Source organism: Dermacentor variabilis, chromosome 5 (genome assembly GCF_050947875.1).
Source record: "Dermacentor variabilis isolate Ectoservices chromosome 5, ASM5094787v1, whole genome shotgun sequence".
Taxonomy (NCBI): domain Eukaryota; kingdom Metazoa; phylum Arthropoda; class Arachnida; order Ixodida; family Ixodidae; genus Dermacentor; species Dermacentor variabilis.
In genome coordinates this window covers 14,319,052-14,340,151 of record NC_134572.1, presented here as the reverse complement: position 1 = coordinate 14,340,151, position 21,100 = coordinate 14,319,052, and the positions used below count along the sequence as shown (strand labels likewise).

At 46.1% G+C, this 21,100-nt stretch overlaps 1 protein-coding gene across 6 annotated transcripts in view; it reads left to right on the top strand.

Moving 5' to 3' along the window:
* LOC142582277 (galactosylceramide sulfotransferase-like) overlaps positions 1 to 20,022 on the top strand; it is a 221,846-nt gene extending 201,824 nt beyond the window's left edge. For 5 of the 6 annotated variants that reach the window (XM_075691779.1, XM_075691776.1, XM_075691777.1 and 2 more), the window contains 4 exons: positions 10,110 to 10,237; positions 13,253 to 13,453; positions 15,016 to 15,451; positions 16,177 to 20,022. In XM_075691779.1, the coding sequence (XP_075547894.1) occupies positions 10,110 to 10,237; positions 13,253 to 13,453; positions 15,016 to 15,451; positions 16,177 to 16,740 (1,329 nt within the window). In that variant the 3' untranslated portion in view covers positions 16,741 to 20,022. The remainder of the gene's footprint in view (positions 1 to 10,109; positions 10,238 to 13,252; positions 13,454 to 15,015; positions 15,452 to 16,176) is intronic. The other variant, XM_075691780.1, reaches the window with a different exon arrangement.
* The last annotated feature ends 1,078 nt before the right edge of the window (positions 20,023 to 21,100 follow it).

The following is a 21,100-nucleotide window of genomic DNA, read 5'->3' as shown; positions in this document are numbered from 1 at the left end:
TAGCGCACAAATTGGTACACGGAGACGTCATATAAAAATATGAAAGTGACCTTAAGCCTCACATCAAATTGTCCTTTTTATGTCGGCGAGGTACGGTTCTCAAGAAAAAAAAATACATCATCCTGGGCATGTTCTGCACTTTCAACTGTGACTTGGGATGCGTGCGACTCGGTCACTACGCAGCCACATAATGCGTTTGTGACTGTGCACAAGCGCGTTGTGGTATACACAAGGATTCGGAGGTGCAAGTGTAGCGTTTTCTCTGCACCCACCCAGCCCCGCAGGCGAGTGCACGCAGTTACGTCGGACAAATTAATTGCGCTGCAGAGGATGGAAGGAGAGGGGGGGGGGGGGCGACGGTGGTAGAACGACACCAATTTCCGCTGCCCAACAACAGCATGCACAGGGGATGTGCGGCTCGCCTGGCTGTGTCAGCACTGCTCCCCGTTTGCTGTTGCCTCCGTGCTCTAATGAGAACGGGCGCGCTGCTTTTCTCTGCGGTATGGTTTCACTTTTCTCGCCTTTTCCTTGTGGCATTTTTGGCTGAAACTTTATGTCCTGGTAACAACTATTATTTCGCAGCACCGTAAAAGGATCCAGCAAACCTTTTGGAGCCTAGCGGTTAATGAAAGGTTGTAAATTTGCCCGCTTCATTCCTGCCTCTTTGGCGCAAAAGATTCTGGGGTGGGCGTGCGTACTCTTGCGAACCCGTGCTGCGCAATGTGAAGTCTTACATTGCCGCGTATTCCTTGATTTCTTCCTATATATAGCATATAAATTTTAAACGTATACCGCTCGCTTCGTGGCCAGCCCCCTTTATTGGGTATGATCCATACTACGGAAATAATCATCATTAGAAACATGTGGCGATAATCTCAAAAACGTAGCTGGCGTTGGCATGATAGAAGTATACGTGCGATTTTGGCCTAATGGTTAGGAATGTAGGCTCATAAAGGTCAGAAAGGTTTGCCTAATTAAAAGAATAGCGCTCTTGATTACATGTATTTGTTGCAATGAAGATATTTAGGTATCACTAGCTTTATCACCTACTAATTCCGTCGAACACAAGGCCAACAGCCTGTACACCTGTAAGGGTAGTAAGAATGATAGCGCTGTGCTGCGTGCGAGCTATTCGGCAAGAGAGCAGGAGCACCCAGCCAGCAGCCATGGTCCGGAACGTTCGGGAAGCTTCGCTGTGAGACAGACCACGAGACGAATGAGAATCGTTTCTTCTTTGCCATTCGTGTCGGGCTGAAATTCCTCGGCCGATAATTTGTCGTAGTTCCGCGGACAGGCATCGCATGAGGCTTTGAGAGAGGGTTTGCATTTTAGATTGCACTAAAATTAAACAAATCGGTTTTTTGGAAGTATGTCATTTATGGCTTTGAGTTGGAGTGGGCCTTACACGATCCTTTACATGGGCTTGGTGATCCACAGAACAAGGCAAACAAGCGCGTCTGAAGTGATCGCCTCCTGTGGCAACGTCAGACGCTCGACAACTGCTTTGGCTGGGCTCTGTAAGCTTGGATTGAAGCCAGACGTACCTGAAAGCTACACCCGTTTGGCGACGTACGATGAGTTTGCAGAGACATTGCTGCAGTTCCTGAATGATGTAGAGCTGCGAGCTTCTATTTGATGTTCCTTCTTCTCCGTATGTCCTTCGGCAAATCCACCCAAAAAATTAAATTAAATAAATAAGACCTTTGGTTATAGAGTAACTGTTCGTGACAAGAGCTGGAAAAGATAATGAAAACATTCATGGCCCTAATAAAGCATACCGAAACAAAATATTAGCGCATGCTCGCGCTCTGCGGTAACTGCACGTTGCGTTGCATCCTAGGAAATGGCAGCCCTTTTAACGAGCTGCTATTGTCGATCCGTCTCCGTCATTAAGCTCTGAGAAAAAAAAGTAAACTGGCGTGTAACCCGCTGAGTTGTAGCATAAGCTGGAAGTCCCTCTTTTTTACGCTGGTTCCGGCTGTTTTTTTTTTAGTATTGTTATTTTGATTGCGTTATGGGGAACACACCGGTGAGGGGCATAAGCATCGACGCCCCGGGATCTCGATCTAAGCGGCCAGGCATGCGCCTCGTCCGCCCCGATGCGCGACGACCTATTGATTGTCAACGGACGGCTTGCTACTCACAGCAGCGTGACACACTCCGCGGGAGAGCGACGCGTCCACCTCGCGTCCGGTCTAGCGGGCTGTGCTGGATTGGCGATGCGGAGCGTCAGGACGGCTGGCATGTTGGGCGGACGAGCGCTAGAGATGGCATCGGTCAGAAGCATCCCACAGGACAGGCTGAACTCGCTTAGAGACATGTAAACGTGAAGTTCGGCACGGTTGGGCTTTTCGTACATAGAGCAGTTTTAAGACCATTTTCCCTTATAATCTTATCTTAAAGATTCGTTTTTGTTATTTTATCACTTGATGAAATAAATTTGTTACAGGTCGTCGACACGCGCTTATATATAGGAAAAGGGCACAGCTGGGAGCACAAACCGGGCTTATTCGACCGTGCCATAAAGATGCCTGTAAACAAGGTTAAGGCAGCCCTGTAATTATTATCAACGGCTACGCGCAATTACACAACAGTTGCAGTTACCGTCCTAACTATGGTTACGGAAAATTTAGGGTAGATGCCTAAGTTTGCTACCTGGCAGATTGTCTGCGGCTTGCTCATATTTTTCTAATCTTGACAAAAAGCTAGAAACAAGCAGTGGCTCGATGGAAATGGGGAAAATCTAGCTAAGGAAGTTTGTGTCTCTCAAGACGTTTGAATCGTTCCAGGATGCGTATGGCAGGACTGACGTATGTCTGAAAGGAGCACTGTTTTTTTGTTTGGCATACCAGTTCATTGATAATGCTACCAGAATAACTAGCTTTTATTTATTCCGCGTCGCTATTTCGCTCTTTAGCTGTCAAAAAATAATGTCTGCAATTTGTCCACGACAAGATTACTTCAAATGTCAGTCCACAACACAGTAGCCGAGCTCGTAGAAGCCCACCTATCCAATCAAAGGGTACGCCTTAGCTAGACCTAGGCGGGCAGAAGCGTCCTACGCAAGATCGGATGGCAAGAATCGCCCTACACCCGCCACGGTCAATAACATGAAAAGTTGACTGAGAAGCTGGAATGCAAACCGCTACCGCGCAACATGAACCCCACAAGGCACGCCGGACGACGCGACGCCCGGGCAAGAGCCATCTCCAGGACCCTGGAAGAAGACGACAGTGTCCTATACAAAAACGCCTCTCTGCCCAAACGCTCCACTAGGGCAACAGTCGTGGTCACCGGGCTGGACAAGCTCGTCACCTGCGCCTCAATCAACACTCCGTCTTCAGAGGAAGCAGAAGAAGCGGTGATAGCCCTCGCACTCCTGCAGCCTAACGTCACCAAAATCGTCACGGACTCACAAGCTGCATACAAGAACTACATATCTGGCTGAGTGTCCCTTGCGGTACTATAAATCCTCGGAGAAGCTAGGCCTCCTAAACAAATAATCGAACTAGTTTGGGTCGCGGCCCACTCCTCAGTTGAGGGCAACGAATATGCTCATCAACAGGCCCGAGTGCTCAACTCCCGGGCTACCGAGGAGGATGCAAGGGGATGGCAACCCATCAACAGTTAATAGATATAGTCAATTATTACAGGGACGGCAGGAAGACATTCCCACACCCCCACCACTCCTTGACAAGAGCCGAACAAACAATATACAGGCAAATCCAAGCAGGATCCTTTCCCCACCTCTGCCTCCGGAACAGTATATACCCAGAAAGATACAAGAACGCATGACCTCACTGCGATGCACTAGGCACCCTCTGGCACGTCATGGGAGAGTGCGATTTCTCCAAGGACCACCCTCCCACCTATACCCATATCTAACCCCCCTACTACCCCACCCTTTACGAGCGATGGGAGATCATGATATCCAGCGCCGCCCTGCATGACCAGCTCCGACTCATCCACAGGGGCCAGGCGGCACTGGAAGCATATGGAACCCTTGAAGCGGGAGCCACCTCATCAGGCGCTTAACGCGCTCCATTTAATTATGGGTCAATAAAGTTGTTTCTCTCTCGCGCGCGCGTTAGACTATGTTATTTTCCTCGTTGAGGTGTAAAAAATATTAACGGCCCTCTCTCACTTGCTTGCTGGTATATAAGCGGCTCAATATGTCTGAGATTGTTGCTAAGGGCATTGCTAAGCACATTCTTCAAATACGTCCGCGTCACCGCGTTCTTTTTTTAAACGTAAATTTCAGAGGTAGGCAAGTATCAATTTTATCAAATCGATTACGAATAGTAGGTATCACCCGCCGTGGTTGCTCAGTGGCTATGGTGTTGGGCTGCTGAGCACGAGGTCGCGGGATCGAATCCCGGCCACGGCGGCCGCATTTCGATGGGGGCGAAATGCGAAAACACCCGTGTGCTTAGATTTAGGTGCACGTTAAAGAACCCCAGGTGGTCAAAATTTCCGGAGTCCTCCACTACGGCGTGCCTCATAATCAGAAAGTGGTTTTGGCACGTAAAACCCCAAATATTATTATTATTATTAATAGTAGGTATCGAATATTGAATAGTCAAACGCAGACGCATATATTTAGAATCATGTAATTATAGAACTATATTCCCTTCTGTGCACTATTTATGCAGCTGAACAACGTATTGTATTATGCTGGGTGCCTGGACACGGAGGCATTGAGACTAATATGCTTGCCGATGAACGCGCTATGCCCATAGCAACGAAGGCTCGCAACCCTCCCATGGCTGTCGCAGTCATAGATTTGAAACCTTTCCTGCGGAAAAAACTAAAAAGCGTTTGAGGACACCTTTCGGATGCTGAAACTTCTAATAAGCTCCACTTTATTGAACCATCTTAAGGAATTTGCCCATCAACAACGAATTAACGGGAAGCCGATGTCATGTTAAGCCAGTTAAGAATAGAACGCACGTATGGCACCCACAACTACTTGTTGTTGGGTGCCATACGTGGTAATATATGGTAAATGTAGTGAGAGGTTGGCCATCCTCCTCGTCTTACTGAAGTGCAAGGAAGCAGACGTTGAAAGGAAAAAAAACTCAGTACCTTTCCACTCTGTGAAGGATGACTAGCGCAGCTGTGTATGTGGACCCCTTAATGGCGAACTGCACCTCCGCCGCGGGTCGGCCCGGCATTGCACTAACTTCGGGAAAGGCCCACGTATGGGGACTGCTTAACGCCTGCTTCACCTCCGCCGCGGCTCGGCCCGGCACTGCACTATCTTCGGAATCGGCCCACGTAGGGGGAGTTTTTTGCTTACCATGCCAATAACGAAACGAAAATTTACTTGGATGGTAGAGATATACAAATTTGCTGTAAAAACACTTTCATCTAGCTTACTGACATATCCAGCAATGTTTCTCGGTAAGGAACTGTTCTTTAACGCAAAATAAGTTATAGATGTCATCCAGGAAATCCGCTTACCACATGTTATCAGCCCTAAGAATTTGTAACACGGCCTCTCTTGACAGGCCGCAGTTACGGTGGTGCATTTTGCACAGCGCACGCCTTCAGGCCCTTACTTTGGAAGGGCCCTGATGAGGTAGCTAGTAGTGCTACTGACAGTGACACATTTTGGTATGTCAAACCCTTCGTGGCCTATCTTTCATTTTCGTTGAACATATTATTTTACATGCTATGTATCATTGGCATATCTATATTACATACATATTTTAAACACTCTACAGCGAATTTTATAGGCCACTATACAGCCGTGTCACATATAAACCTTTGATATTGACCATAGCACCGACCACAACATAACATTTCTTGGCGCTCTTTGGCGATCTCATGCCCTTGCGCCATAAATCCAGGACAACATTCATTTGGACTAGATGGTGCATACTTGAATTAGAAAGGAACAGCGCCAACTAAGACAATCACGAGAGGAAGAACGACATAGAGCAAGCACTTATCTTGTGTCGTTCTTCCTCTCGTGATCGTCTTAGTTGGCGCCGTTCCTTTCTTATTGCGCCGTAAACCCTATTAATCATCACGCTTATTTCGGCATAGTTATAGGTGCCACATCTTTTGTGACTAATGCAAAAAAGACAGCTACCTCTCAAGGAGAAATACTCAGTTTTAAATGAAAGATCATGAAAAACTGTCATGAAAAAAAAAAACTAGAAGAAAACGCACAAGTGGTTTATCAACAATTTTAGAGCATGGTTGCAAACAAGCTTTCCACGTATGAATTTTTGCTGTATGAATGGTGCTTTCAAAAAATGCTAAATAAGTGATTGTCGAAAAATTATTAGAATAGATGTAAAAAGGAGAAAAAAAACTTCTGAAGGACTTGTGTGCCGTAAACACGTATAAAAGGGCTCGTTGCTAGGAAAGCATCACTGGTCGTAGCGTGAAAGCTAAAAATGCTTCATGACTAGACTGCCGGAAACACAAAATGACAGCGCAGACTCAAAGCAAAACGCGCAGGCTGTCATCTAGGATTTAACCCCGAAACCTAAAGCAAAGCTTTTATTATACGTTGTTTGTGCATTGCTTTGAAAACTTTTGTTGTTGTTTCAGAACACTAACACGACTTCAACAGTTTGTGGTTGGTAGATGTTTAATTAGTTTCGAATATTCGAAAATACCGAATGGTTCATGTGTAATATTCGATTCATATTCGAAACTTCGAATGTTCGATCACCTCTAGTAAAGTTATTTTCAAACGTTGTGATGGTTTTTCCTCATAGACGGTATTATTGCGGTGAAGCACGCTTGCGGTGCTCAGTAGAACTGTACTGCCGACAGTTCATAAAACATCGGGTTCTGGCGTATATACCCCTCGATGGCACATTGCAAAGAGCATGTATTTGTGCAAAGTGTTGTACTGAAAAAAATGAAAGAATAAAAGCGAAATGAACGTTCAGCCTTACCGTCGAAGCTCTTTCTAAATTGTCAGTGAATATTGTAGTATGGGCTTAGTTGCGTGCAACTGTGACTGTTGCATGTAACCAAGCTATTCACGCACCCATGTCTTAAAATACTCACATGACAACGCATTTCTGGCGAATTATTGGACGCTGCAGCGTTCATGTTTCATTTTCTTCAAATTGTCACCGTACGCATGCCAAACAGCACGTCATATCATCTCACTTCCAACATCGTGCGAAGCCTCGAAGCTCGAAGAAATTGAATATCATTCGAGCGCAACTTTAGTAAATTAAGACAACTTAATGCATGTACCGCGGCGCTTGTAACACTAATAAAAGGTCATGCTAAAATACATGCGGAGACAATGCTAAGCCTGGCCGAGATATCCTAGATTCGTGCTCACACGCGAATAAAGACACGCAAAGAAACATCGCTGCCGATGCTACACCTGTTTGTGTCTACCAGCATTTGTAACTCACGCCATCTATGCGAGATATGTCTCCATGCTATCTCGTGTCTCATGCTCGTAACAACCCTGGCACGCGGCGTTCTCTTCTGCATGCGGGTAGCGCGTACACAGTTCCTTAACGGCGCGCGCACTCAAGGCTAGCGTGTCTTAGGCCATCTCAGGCCGTTGCCTGAGAGCGCAGCGAGCGAAGCGAAATCGCATTTTCCTCGGGCCTCCCTCTACATGCACTTGATCCCAGGCGTTGGAGACGGATAGAGAGGTCTGCGCTTCGGCATACGAGCCACGGTGCCTCCATTTCTGTGCAGTGGTGCCGAAGCTATAGACCGCGTCATACACTGAGACACGCGCACGTGCACACACTTCGTACTCAGTGCGGGGATTCATGCTCGTTTTGTTAGAGGGTGATCGAAGGAAGCATCTGTGACTACTGCATGCGCGTCGCACGGGGAGCCCGCGCGATGCCCCGGTAGAGCACAGCGGTCTTGGGCCGCGTGCTCACGCTTCGCTTGCTCGATGACGATGAGAGTAACTGTAAGTACCCGAATACCTATGCATGATTTTACATGTTCATCGTTGATAATAATTTGACTTTTGACTTCCAGAATATTTCCCGAGAGACGCAGCAGCGAAGGGTCTGAAATAATGTTGATCAAGCGGTATTTTTTAGCTTTGTGCCAAAGTCTAAAGACGCGAGGGTTTTACCATTCACCCATTCACCCAACTTTCTATCCTTTTACCATTCACTCATCTCACATCCAATCTCTCCGACCCCTCCCCCGCCCCCAAAGAAAAAAGAAACAATTGCTATAGCCGCGAATCGAGCTCACAACGTCGTGATGGATTGTTTATAATTTAATGTTGTGTTCGAAGACGCAAATGCGACCTTACTGCTCTGCGTAATCGTGACCGCACTCTAACACGAATCTGAGCCATGAATCGAATTTTCGTTCGCAATTAACTGTCTCCTAGCATTGACTGCGCTGCATGGGCTCGGCGAGACGGAGTATGGCGTTGGTCCCTCCTGCTTTCTGGCTGATTTGATTAAGGCTGCTGGAGGCCTAGGTCACACACACACAACGGGTCGTTGGGCTCTTGGCCCCGTGCGCTGCCATATAGGGATACACGCTGCGTCTTGTATACCCCCTGTTCTCCCGTTTATTTGTCCTGCCTACGTTGGTGCGGAAAGTCTTATAGAAGAAGCCGGCCTCCTTTCAGCGCATACCTCGTGAAAGCCGATTGGAGATGAGGATTGTCGTTAATATGGACATTAACGCATTATATTTGCGCGTTGATAAAAGACACGATCGCAAATCTATATTTCTTTAGTACTGTGCAGTCTGGAGAAACTTCAAGTTGAACACTGTAGGATTAATCTAGTACAAAAGCCTCTTGCGCAACTTCTTTTTGTAAGAACGTATAAAACAAGCGCCAGTTTTGGTAACCGTTTATTTCTTCTATTCTGCGCCGTCAAACTGACGGCGCAGAATCGTACATCAATTGCACATCATCGTAGCTACAAAGAGACAGAGCACTACGAGAAGCTGATCACATCAAAATTGCTTGATATTATGCAACGTGGTTACGAATAAACTTTTCCATAGCCTGGCGGACGTTTTGTAACGGAGTGTAGTTATCGACGTTCCCAGCCCTAAATGTTAATTACATTCAAGCAATGCACAATGACGAATATTTTGCTTCTTTTGCATCGTCTGCCTTCATAATTGATTTCGCCGTCGAAATTGTACAACTCTGTACGTGTTGTAAAAACAAACATTACGTAAAATTTAATTTACCGGTTTTTTCTGCCGGGCGCCTGCATCCATCGGCTGCGCTAAGTGAAAGCAGAGTGATCATAGGCAACAGATTTGGCAGAACTTGGTAGGAATGTGTAGAAACTCTACTATTGCTTATACTACTATTGCGTTTTAGTTGATTTCGAACGTGCAGGATTTTGTTATAGTTTGGTGATTCACAACTGTTGCAGGCAGATGCCAGCATGTCTTCAATATTTGTTTAAATTGCAACTTCTTTGCCTACCTCTATAGGGTTGCCACTGGATATATGCTCAGCGGGAGTTTTTCGCTCAATAAAGGCTTTTGCTCAATGAAAAAAGAAAAAGGGAATACGTGTTGGATGGTGCGATTTGAACCATGGACGTCCAGCGCAGCGACCCGACGCTCCGTCCATTAGGCTGCAGGCTCATTCATGGCAAGAAATATTAACAGCCTTACCTCTCTTTTCCTCGCTAAAGGTGGCTCTTTGAAGCGTGAAACGCGTGGCGTTTGCGGCGCACATCAACAATTTGCTTATAAAAGAGAGAGCGCACCAGTTTCTTCCATCTTATACCCTTCTGTCGTAGCAGCTACAGCTTCCGGACGGTATGAGACTGAGACATGGCACCGCCTTCGGGATGGGCCCAGGACGGCGGCGGTCGTGCCTGTGCGGCACTGCAGAGTACAGTCGTGCAGCAGTCGCACAATATGACGAAGCGTCCACAACACAATAAAACAGCAAGCACTGATTGGGTAAAACACACACAAACACACACACATTACAGGATTGCTTCCTTTGACAGTTTCTGAACAATTCTTTTGTTTGTTCAGACGATAACAACGACGGTGACGATAATGACTATGATGAGGATGTGGCGAACAAGCTGTTGTCAGTCGAGGTTATTGAAGCACTAACTGCAGTGTGGTTTTATTTTTCTCTCTACGTTTTACAGAACAGCCTGCGGAAATGGGACCTGCGGAAGTGGGCGGTCTTCGTGGTCCTGCTGTTGATGCTCGTCTCCCTGCACATGTACGGCGTTCAACAGTACAGCCTCGCCACCAGGGCGGTCTGGTACAAGAGGTCGGTGCCATGCAGAGACCCGCCCCGCGTGTGTCCCCTGTTCAGTAGCAGCATGCGTTCACTGTTGTGTGGCACGTTCCCCCCTTAATTGGATTCGACCGCGTCTGCGATCCGCCAGCGTCGCCAACTGAAGTGCGCGAAGACGGGGTCGGTTGGCGCTGCAGGGCCAATGAGAGGACCGCAGCAATTCGGCCTGTAATGACATAGGGTGCGCTTTAACTGAAAGAAAACTACTCAAGTACGTAGACGTGAAGATGCGCAGTAAATGCTTTCCTGGGCGACCGCTTAACTTATTTGAATACTTGGGATTGTTGGCTGAAAATGATTGGTTCTTTTTTAAAATTTAAACTCACATTTGCATAAATTTACCAATACTGAAAGCAATTTAACGTAGAAAAAGTTGTTTCCAGCTCTAGCCAAGCAACGAAAACACACATCGCAACTCCTTAAACGGAAAATGGGTTATCTTGTAAAATGTACAAATATACCATTTTAATTATCAATTTACGTGAAGCAGTTTGAATGTGTATTCTACAAATACCATTAACAATATATCTACATCACAAAGAACGGTATGCCCTATATTTTTTTTTCCGCTGTAGGCGCTCTGTCAGATGTTTGCAATATTGCGATCTAAAATTTTTCTTCTTCTTTTTCTTTATAAGCTACAGTTTCAAATATTCTGAAATTTCGTGTTCCAGAAATTTGTCCATCTTTATAAATTCCTATGAAAGCTTTGATGGCCTGAACAAGAAGTAATCTACTGGAAGCTGCCTCTAGAATTTTTAATTTTTAATTTGATTTGCAACAAACTGCGCCAAAATTGGTTCAGCGGTTGCCCATTAATAAAGAGCATTCCTATATTATGCTTGTACTTGAGCAGAGAGGATACGAGCAAAGGCTTCCACCGTAGCTCCCTTTTGCTGTGAGCGAATTTTGTGTAGGCCGGATAACAACGAAAAGGTGAAATACAAGCGATGACTACGGTGTAGGATTATTAAACGTGCTTCCTTGGCGAAATCATATATTGTGCTAGCTATACCTGCCAGAAGCTTTTGCTTGGTTAATCTCTATAAGAATGGCTGTGAAGTACGCGTAAAAGCTTGAGGCATGTGCGGGAGCAATAACGTCAGTACCGCGATTGTTCAAGCGTGAGAGCGGCTGAGAAGAGAGATGTTAGCGATGACTCGATCTCGCCTTGCTAATATTTTGTTCTTTTAATAACAACTACTTCGAGTACTTCAGCCAAGTAACGTGCCCATTTAGCCAGATTTATTGTTTACGTTCACTGCTCCTACGAGTGTCGATTATGTTCTAACTATCCTTTGAACTAAACATTCTGGAAGCATTGTGTTCCCGGGGAAATTGAGAAACCGCGTAGTTTGTCGCTACTAGGCAAGAATCATCCGAATGCCTCGCTTATTCGTTTATAGACAAAAATCTGGCAACGTCCATGAATCAGCTGCCTCGAAAGCGGGCTACGTCGCGAGAACCACGTCGAACTGAATACTGCATATTGTCACGTGGTTCGTATATTCATCAGCATTCTCAACATCAGCATCAGCAGTTTCTCAGCATCAGTATTTCCTGTTTACAGGAAATACTGATGTTGAGAAACGGGCGCTTTTGCTTCTAGTGACAGGTGGATCTTTTTTTAAATATTCTTTACCGAAAATAAATCCCGCACCTGAGAATGGTCTCACTTGGCTGACGGTGAGCCACGGGTCCTGGTCTCTGTGTCGCATGCTGTTTGGGACAATGCATGGCAAAGACTGCATGTGCAAGACTGCCTTCGGAAATGAATCGAATGATATTAAGTCCTCGCACAATCTACGTTTTTTGCATTAGTGCGAAGCTTGGGAAATATGTAACGTATGAGCAATCTACAGAAAAAAAATGAAAATGCTTGCCCACACGATGTTATTATGGATATGTGCTAAATGAAAATGAATTGTTACGCTCCCTTGGGCACAGCGTGGATTGTGCGAGGTGGTATACAGTCTGTTCGTTTGTGCCTGCATGTAAAGACCGTGTATACAGAATCATCAATCAAGACAGTTCTTTCAGATGCACTACGAAAGAACGCGTAAAGCTGTCAGCGTTTTCAAGCAGCCACACCATCCTTCAACTCCAGCTGTTGCCCCATTCTGACCCGCGTAAGCAACTTCAAGGCTCCAGGGCCTGCCTTCAGTCAGAGGTTCGCACTCAGATGGCGTCACACTGCCGCCGCAAATACTAAGATTCAAGCGCCGGTATGGCGGCGCAATCAGGCGGATGCATCAGTGAGTCGTACAGAAAAATGTGATAAAAGGCTGCTTGCATCTTATTTCATGTCGAAATGCAGCATAAATATTTTTTTTTGTCATTGTGGCTGCTGCGCATTAACAGCAGCACACTGTAGCCTACCAGTTCACGGCACGGGAAAGACGGCACAGTATACTTCCTGCCTTACATACCAGAAGCAAATGCAGTGAAGGCGAGAATTTTCCAAACATGCGATTCGTGGGAACAATACTGGCTAGGACCGTGCAGGGGCGCCTTTGTATGAAGTTTCGTCCTCCTTTTCCTGAGCTAGCGCAAACAGCGTTGACATTGAACAGAACTCCCACTGGAACGAAACCTCGGCCCTTGTTTCCTGTTTTTTAAAGCGCACCCCATTAATATAATTGAGCTGAATGAATGTCGAATTTGATTATGAATGTCTCGGAACAAGAGCACTCCGGGAGTACAAAAAGAGGTGAGGTTGATACGATCGTCTTGACGTTTCAAATATAAGCACATATAATCATAACAGCAAGGAAACTTTTAGTGCACAACCGCCTGTACAAGCGGATTTGACGTATCTAGCATAAAGATTTTATTAAAATATTGCTTTTAGTTTAACTTTGAAGACTTATATAGCAACAGCAGTGGAGCCGTAAGAAATGAAAGCGTGTACAACACATTTCTGGGCATGCATGTCTGCTTCGCTGTGGCGCTTTTCGGAACCGTGCGCCCGTCTCGGCCGGCTCGCAGATTCCTGACCAACCGGACGCGCTTCTCGAACGAGTGCCGTGGTTGCTGCCGTCCTGCGCTGAACGTGTTCCTGCTGAAGACTCACAAGTGTGCCGGCTCCACGGTGCAGAACGTGCTCATGCGCTTCGGCGACCGGCGCAACCTCTCGTTCGCCCTGCCCAGAGAAGGCAACTACTTCGGACATCCCAAGCCCTTCTCTCTGTGAGTGCTGGAAATGGCTTCAGCGCGCACGCGAAGCTCTGGAGACGTCTGTAAGACTTTGTCGTTGCACAGTGCTGTTTAAAACCTTACCTGTGGTTTTCTCATTGCTGTGGCAGGCCAATTCAATTGCCGCTTTCGCTTACTTTCACATTTCTTCTTTTTTCCCTCTAAGGACATGTCACAAGGACACTGATTTTGATCTGAAACATAACGGTATTGAAGAGGAAATGGAGAATACCTTAAGAGCTTGCGTCAGTATAAAGGATCGCTGGCTTGGTCTGCCACGCAGGTCCAGATAAACTCTACCCTTTGTAGGTATGTCAAGGTGACGGCTGCCTTGAGCCACCGGGAAGGAGTGGGGCGGGGTAAGGTTGGCGAAGGTGATAAGGAGGTGTAGGATGGCATTCTTAAACTATGTTCGTGTTGTGGACACAGAAGTGTAGTAATCACAGGCTGTGGTTGGTGTAAGTGTGTTGTAAAATTCATTAAAGAAGTGTTTTTTTTTTGAAACAGCGTCGCGAGCGTAGAAAATGCCAGTAGTAGCTATTCGTGGATACCATCTCGTCATTTTCTTTTATATTTGACCTTATAAAGTATGCGTTATGAATGTCAGAGGTTATTTTCGTAGTCCTGAAAAAGTTTGTCTTCACTATCACTGCTCAGACCTAGGCTTTGCATGCCTTCAGCTTGCGTACTCGCACACACGCGGTAGTCTGCCACGATAGCGATGTAAGTGCTCAAAGCTTGTTGAGGCATCTAACCCCACCACTTTGCGCATAAATCATCACCACGTTGCGTGCAAGGACAAGCGGCCAGCCAATTAGCGATAACAATTTACATTGGTGGCAATATTAAAATGGCTGATCAGCACGTGGTCATGGGAAAAGTCAGCGTTCAAAGAGAAAAGAGACGAAACACGTCCATCACGTCCAAGAAAGATTAACAGGAGCGCCGATATCTTAATTGCAATGCTTCTGGCGCGTCCAACTAATGTCTCGTCGCGGCGCCTAACTTTCCACGGTGCTCTCCTTCCTGCGCTTGTCTCCTCATTTGCTGTCGCCTTTGTACAGTGTTCTTCTTTCACGAGCTGTCAGCCCATACAGTCACTCTAGTTAGCGCTTCATGTTACAGCGCTGTGAGAACAGGGCAGGAAGTAAAAAATGATCCGCGCGCGAGAACGTACCGTGCTCTTCTGCACGATCACGCGGATGCCTCCGCGGACGCCTTCACGCGTTCACGTTCTCTGAAGCCGTAAGGAAAAACGCTATATGCCCATTGTCGCGCCTGAGTGCCCCTGGTGTTAGTGACGGTCCGAGCGGGCGCAGGCGACACGCTGCGTGGTTGTTACTAAACAGAGTGCTAAATTTCAGCGCCACCCATTACGAAACCAGAATCCACAGAACCGCCCCAACGGGCCAGTCGGCACTCATCTCTGTCTTGCTCGGTGGTCACTACCTTCGGTTGTCCCCTTCCTCGCGTCAGTGGCAGTTCACACACGTAGTTCTGTAAGATGATAGAGGTCTGGACCTCGTCATAGCACGGGCTGTACAATTCGGTCGCAGGTCCATGATCCCAGCAGACATGATCCCTCCGTGGGGCTTCAACATCTTTTGCCACCACGTGCGCTTCGGCAGCGACGACCTGCGGCGCCTGATGCCCCCGGACACGGTGTTCATCACCATCCTGCGCGACCCAGCGCGCCTCTTTGAGTCCCTGTACTTGTACTACCACCTGGAGAACCACACTGGCGTCTCGCTGGAGGCCTTCCTCAAAAGCGACACCAAACAGCACTGGCTGGACACGCACCGCTACGCTGCTCGCTTCGGCCGCAACCAGATGCTCTTCGACCTCGGCATGGACACCTCGGGCCGCACCAACGACTCCGAGGTGGATGCCTTCATCCAGCACATCGAGGAGAGCTTCCACCTGGTCCTCATCGCAGAACTTTTCGACGAGTCGCTCATCCTGCTCCGAGATTTGCTCTGCTGGGACACCCAGGTACGAGTGCACGTGGTTTTGTTGGTGCATGCGTGAAATCTGTTATCCTGTAACCTATATTATATGTAGCTCTATCCGCTGATGTTTACGCGTACTTGCGCAAACAAACGTAAATTGCATACGCAAGCATTTGTTAACTTTCGTTTTATTTTTTTTTCTTGAGTTCCCACATGAACTGACGAAGAGTAGCACGATAAACAAGGGACAAGAAAGGGACATTACACCAGCGCCCTTGTCCTATTTCTTTCTCGTCCCTCATTTATCGCGCTATTCTTCGTCAGTATAAAAATACCAACTCGCCCATCATTGAGTACTTCCAAGTACAATAGAAAGGTTGTTTTAGCATATAAAACACTTAAAGCACACCCGAACTGCGGCTACCATGCCGCTGTACTCGCACACGGTGTGTGCGAGTACATCGATTTGTGTTTGTGCATATCTTGCTCATAACTTATTAGGGGAATATAATGTGAAAAGCTCTTCTGATATTTATTTTTTCATGACAGCTTTAAAACGAGGACTTTCAACAGACGCAAAACTTAGCCTTCCCGTAGGCACTGCAGTACTTGCTTTGTTTCTGCATTCAGCTTCACAGTTGAAATTTAATCACTATTATGGATTATTGGGTCTTCCTTCTTTCTCGCTCGCCATGCTGCGTAATATCTTAAGTGGGAAGAAGAATAGTCGCGTACACTGCAATATTGTTTCCTGTTCACCTCGCCCAGGACGTGGTGTACTTCGAGCACAACCAGCGCATGCAAAAAGCGGCTGCCGGCAGCGGCAGCAACAATGGCGTCGACAAGGGTGACAGCGCTCTTCGTCGCGAGATGGAGCGATACAACGCGGGCGACGGTCGCCTGTACCGTCACTTCCGACAGAAAATGGAACGCCTCATTGACGAATACGGCCGCAAGCGCATGCGTCAGGAGGTGGACGGCCTGAAGTTGTGGAAGAGCCTGCTCTACGAGCACTGCGTCGAGAAGCTCGATTCCGGCCGCACGGTTGCGTACGAGACGCGCGAGTACAGCGATGACGTCTACAGCATTGTTCTACGTTCGGGAGTCAACAACCGACTCTGCCTGGACATGGCGCGCGCCGAGCTCCCGTACACCGAGAGACTCCGGCGCAAGCAGAGGCTCCTGGCGCGCAGCAGCCACTGGTGGACACTGCCGTGGTCATCCGGGGACGGAGCGCCAGATGAACCGGCAGTCGCCAGCACCCGGGGTCAACTGCTCAGACGGGCGGTCAGTGCCAGGCAAAGAGCGCGTCGGCGCGTGGCCAAAGGTTGACCGGCGCGGGGTCGGAGCTACCGGCGAACGACTCTCAGCTACGAAGGTCAGCGCGGCCACCGCTGTCGGGAAATGGGCTTCCAGTCTCCTCAACAAAACTTGGCTCCAGCACAAGTCACCAAATTAGTCGAAGTACGAAGAGGGCTGGCCCCGGCGCTAGCCATTTCAGTATCGGGTCTTCCTCGGCCCGTGATTCGCCGGGAAGAGCAGTCTCAAGTGGCTAAGAGGCTTGCAGCCTGCTGGCCAGGAGGTGGCTGGGGCACGAGCTTGCGGATGATTCGAGCTTCGAAGATAGCCCCAGCTCCAATGCCAAGTGTTCTGGCATGCACTTCGTATGGCCAAGTATTTGTCCGCAAAAGCAGTTGCGATTGACCAAAAAGCTCAATGTGTGACGCTGATTTCACACAATGGTTCTGGAGTCTCGCTTCCGAAGGGTAGTTGTAGCACTGGTCTCCAAGTCAGTGAATTTAAGCAGAAAAGGATCAAATATATACATCCGTGCAGCATTCCATGAAACAGGCTCTTCAAGACTTCAAGTGCTTCGAAATGAAGTCCGGCAAGTTCTTTGTGAGCCTGAAGGTGTCTTCTGCTCTGCATTTCATGCATGTGCTGTGCCTGTGATAATCAAGGGTTTGTGATATGCCCTTTGCCAGCAGTTTGCTGTGGTTTGGCTCACTGCTGAAAATGTTATCAGTGCCGAGGAGGGACATACGGGACATGATCTGCTCATTGAAGACATTGAACATGCGTGTGTAGGATATGTCTGTATACTTGCAATTTATAAGGACTACATTGTTTAGGACATGTGTATTAGCTTGTGCATGTGTGTGTCTATAGACGTGAAATTCAGTGGTGTGGTGCTTAGGCATGGTGCAGCTTCTCGCTGCCACTTAATTTGTTCTGTGCTGTACATTGTCAGTCAGTCAATCAGTCAATTCTAGCGTATCTGTGTTGTGAATGTGGTCTTCGCTAAATGCAGGAGTGTAAATGTGAACATTACAAGAACAACTAGTTGTTTTATTCCAATGGGCTGCTGAGACATCGACAGTGCATGACAGCAATCAAAGCTTCGAGATTGTTTTTTGAAAGATGTGACCATACCATCAGTCTGTACCAAAATACCGTTCAGTGTTGATATCTCACTATGTGTCAACACATGTTGTGAGTAGTTTCTTGTCACAGTATATCACAATTGAAATTAACAAGGCAGTGGCTAGTATTAGATCACAATGTAATTTTGAACTGAACTATATATATAAAGCTCTTGCGAGCAAAGCTGTGTTAGAGCATGTGCTCCTAATATGAAAATGTTTTCATTCTTGTTTGTTAGTTTCAAACAGTGGTCTTCCTTGGTTATTCTCTGTTTATAGCTCAGATTTTTTACTGACACCAGGTATATTACTTATGTATTTTATGTTTCAAGTTGTATGCTGTCATGGTATTCAATATTCAGTGCACTACACATAGAAAAAGTGTTCTACGCTTCTCTTAAGTAACTTGGATGACATAAGTTGATACATTGTGACCTTAAGGTAAGGAATAGTTGAAATTTTGGCATGGGCAACCAGCACGACACACTGTGTAGTCTTCGAATGGGAGGTTGTCTTTTCTTAAGTCATTCTGGGTTGTTGAAAATACCTTTCTCATTCATTCTATGTTTGGAGAACACAACAAACTTTTCTTTGTTTTCATTATGTGGCTATCGCCAAAATCGTGCGTGTGAAGTTTTCTTATTGCAAGAGCGCACTATTGTACTGGTAATTGATTTTCTTCCTTTTTTACATTTTGTCCTAGATTGGTTCATTTTTGTAACATCATGTGAGAGCTTCAACAAGTTTTAATGTTCTTTTGTCGTGCAGCTTCTCGTTGTAATACACAGCATCCAAAAGTAACAGTTGCACGTTATGCTTTATGGCATTACAATCTCAATTCGAAACCCCACACTGTTCCACAAATATGTGCACTCTCAAGTTGACATGATCTCGTTGAAGGACCAGCTACTGACATCAAACCCTTCATCAGCTCATTCCTATAGCAGAAAGCCTAACCAGCATTTTCTGAAACAAGTTTGTCTAGGTGTAATCACAATAACCTCTCTAGGCCACAGAAAACAAGGTCACAAATGTTGTAGCACATGCTGCATTAGTAAATGTAGTCAATTTAAGACCAATGCTTTCAGATACAGTTGGGCTTATGTACAACAAATTCTTGTGCTTTGTGTTTTCTTCTAAGTTTTGGTGACGAACAAAATTTTAAAACAGTTTTTTACAGCAGCACGATCATTTTGCTCACGTCTTGGGAGTCAGTATTGTGCGTGGTGAAAATAGACTGGTCTCGGTAAAACTTCCTCTCATCGTGGTATGGCTCCGCCTGATGCCCTGTGAAGAATAATGGAAGTAGTGTCTCCTTAGAATTTAGGTATTTTCCTTTCGCCTCTGTCAGTTGTCACCGCAGTATTTGCAGTCGTGTTTAAATGGCCATTCACAATAGCCACAGAAGAATTCTTGCAGCTGCATGTCGAAGAAGTTAGGGTTGCAATGCACGATATATGTCATTAGAACTCAATTGCACTGCAGGCGTATTTAGCTGCATATTCGAACTCGACACGAAGTGATCAGCAAGAAAATAATAAAGCTTACGATGAAACGCAAGCGGTTCTGATGAACTTTGTTGTTTCGAGCCAGTATACTCACAAATCTTCACAATATGAAGTGCCCATTACGGTACACATTCGCTGAAGCGAGAGGACTTCCACTAGCGTAAAATAATAGATGACGTGTACATACTACCTCTCCTCGGCTCCTTTCTTAAAGATATTGCCAGACTTGTTAGCACTGCTTTCTTTTTCTTCCTCTCACTGCCAGTCATCCTGCAGTAATGTGTGTGCCGTGTTGATGTGAGCCTACTGTAGCAAAAATAATTGCATGATGTATTCTTCGTATTTCAAGCACCCCACACTTTATTCGTATGAGTCAGCATCGTAGCCTTGAATCCCTTGTGCTGCTTGTCGGTCGTATTCACGATAGGTGAATGCGAGGACAGATGTCTGCACTTCAGATGGCATCACTAATGTGCTGCTCCAGTCGCAATTCTTGTTAACCTACTTACTGGCGCTTGTTACTGAGTGGTCAACGGCTCACTTAACTGTGCTGAGAACTTTAGGTTTTTCTCTACCTTTCCATAAAGAAGGCATGTTTTCACATTTTTCTAAAGTTAAACATCTACAAAATAATTGTTTCCGATTTTTGGCACAAGCATTAAACATCCATAACGATTTTTTTACATGTTTGGGAGCATGCGTGAATTGGTGTCTACAATTGTCGAATATGGTAACACCACCTGTGTAGAAGAGCTTGCTGAAATATGGCATCGGCCTGTGTGATCAGATTGAACAACGGACTATGGCGCAACGGGGTAAAGAAAACACCGATCGAGATTTCTGCGGTTTCGCATCTGCGTGGTACTTGATGCTGACGTCATATATAACGTTAAATGGAGCCAAATGACACAATGAACGACGTTAGCCTTATGGACTGCTGTTATATATGGTTCCGGAGCTATATATATATATATATATAGCTCCGGAACCATATATATATATATATACTCTCTCTGCCAGGGCCTGTTTGGCGCTAAAAAAAATATGCATTACTAGATCCTCTCAAATCTGAAGTACACGAAATTAAAGCACCTCTTTTCCCCCTAGAATAAAGTGACACCCGTCCCCACTTTCTTCGTAATATGGTTGAGAGTGGAAAAGGGAGTTATGGTACGTGTAAGTACGTTATTAGACTCGAAAATCGTAAGGGAAGACTGCATTTAATTTCCAAAGTTTTGTCGGGCCTAAACTACACTTCCTATGATGACACTGCGTTCCGTCGTAGATGTCATGGTGTTTTGCCAGTTTTTATGCATTTCTCTGCCCAAGAGAGGTGACCAAAGGTATTTATTTTTATTTTACTTTTGAAATGTTCCGTAACAGCTCAAGCAAGTTGGTTGGGTGTAATTATGGAGAATTGAGTGCGAACAAAGACGCCCACAATAACAATACAAGGAGTGTTTCGCGTGAATTGGGTTTTACGTTCGTCAGTTTTGTGCACCTCGTCACATTTTCGTTGTTTAAAAAGTAGAAATATTTAGCAAACAGTTAACTACTATTGTTTGTTGAGTCGGCGTAATGCATGACACGACGACGAGCACTCCAATGGGCACTCTAGTATTTCTTTGGCGTCCTTTTGTGCCCACAACTTCGTGCCGCAAGTAGCATATTTGAGGCTCTAGAATTGCATCTGTCAATCTAGCTTGGCCCCTGATCTTCTTAAATCCTTTCTGGTTCGAATTTTCTTCATGGTGAATCGAA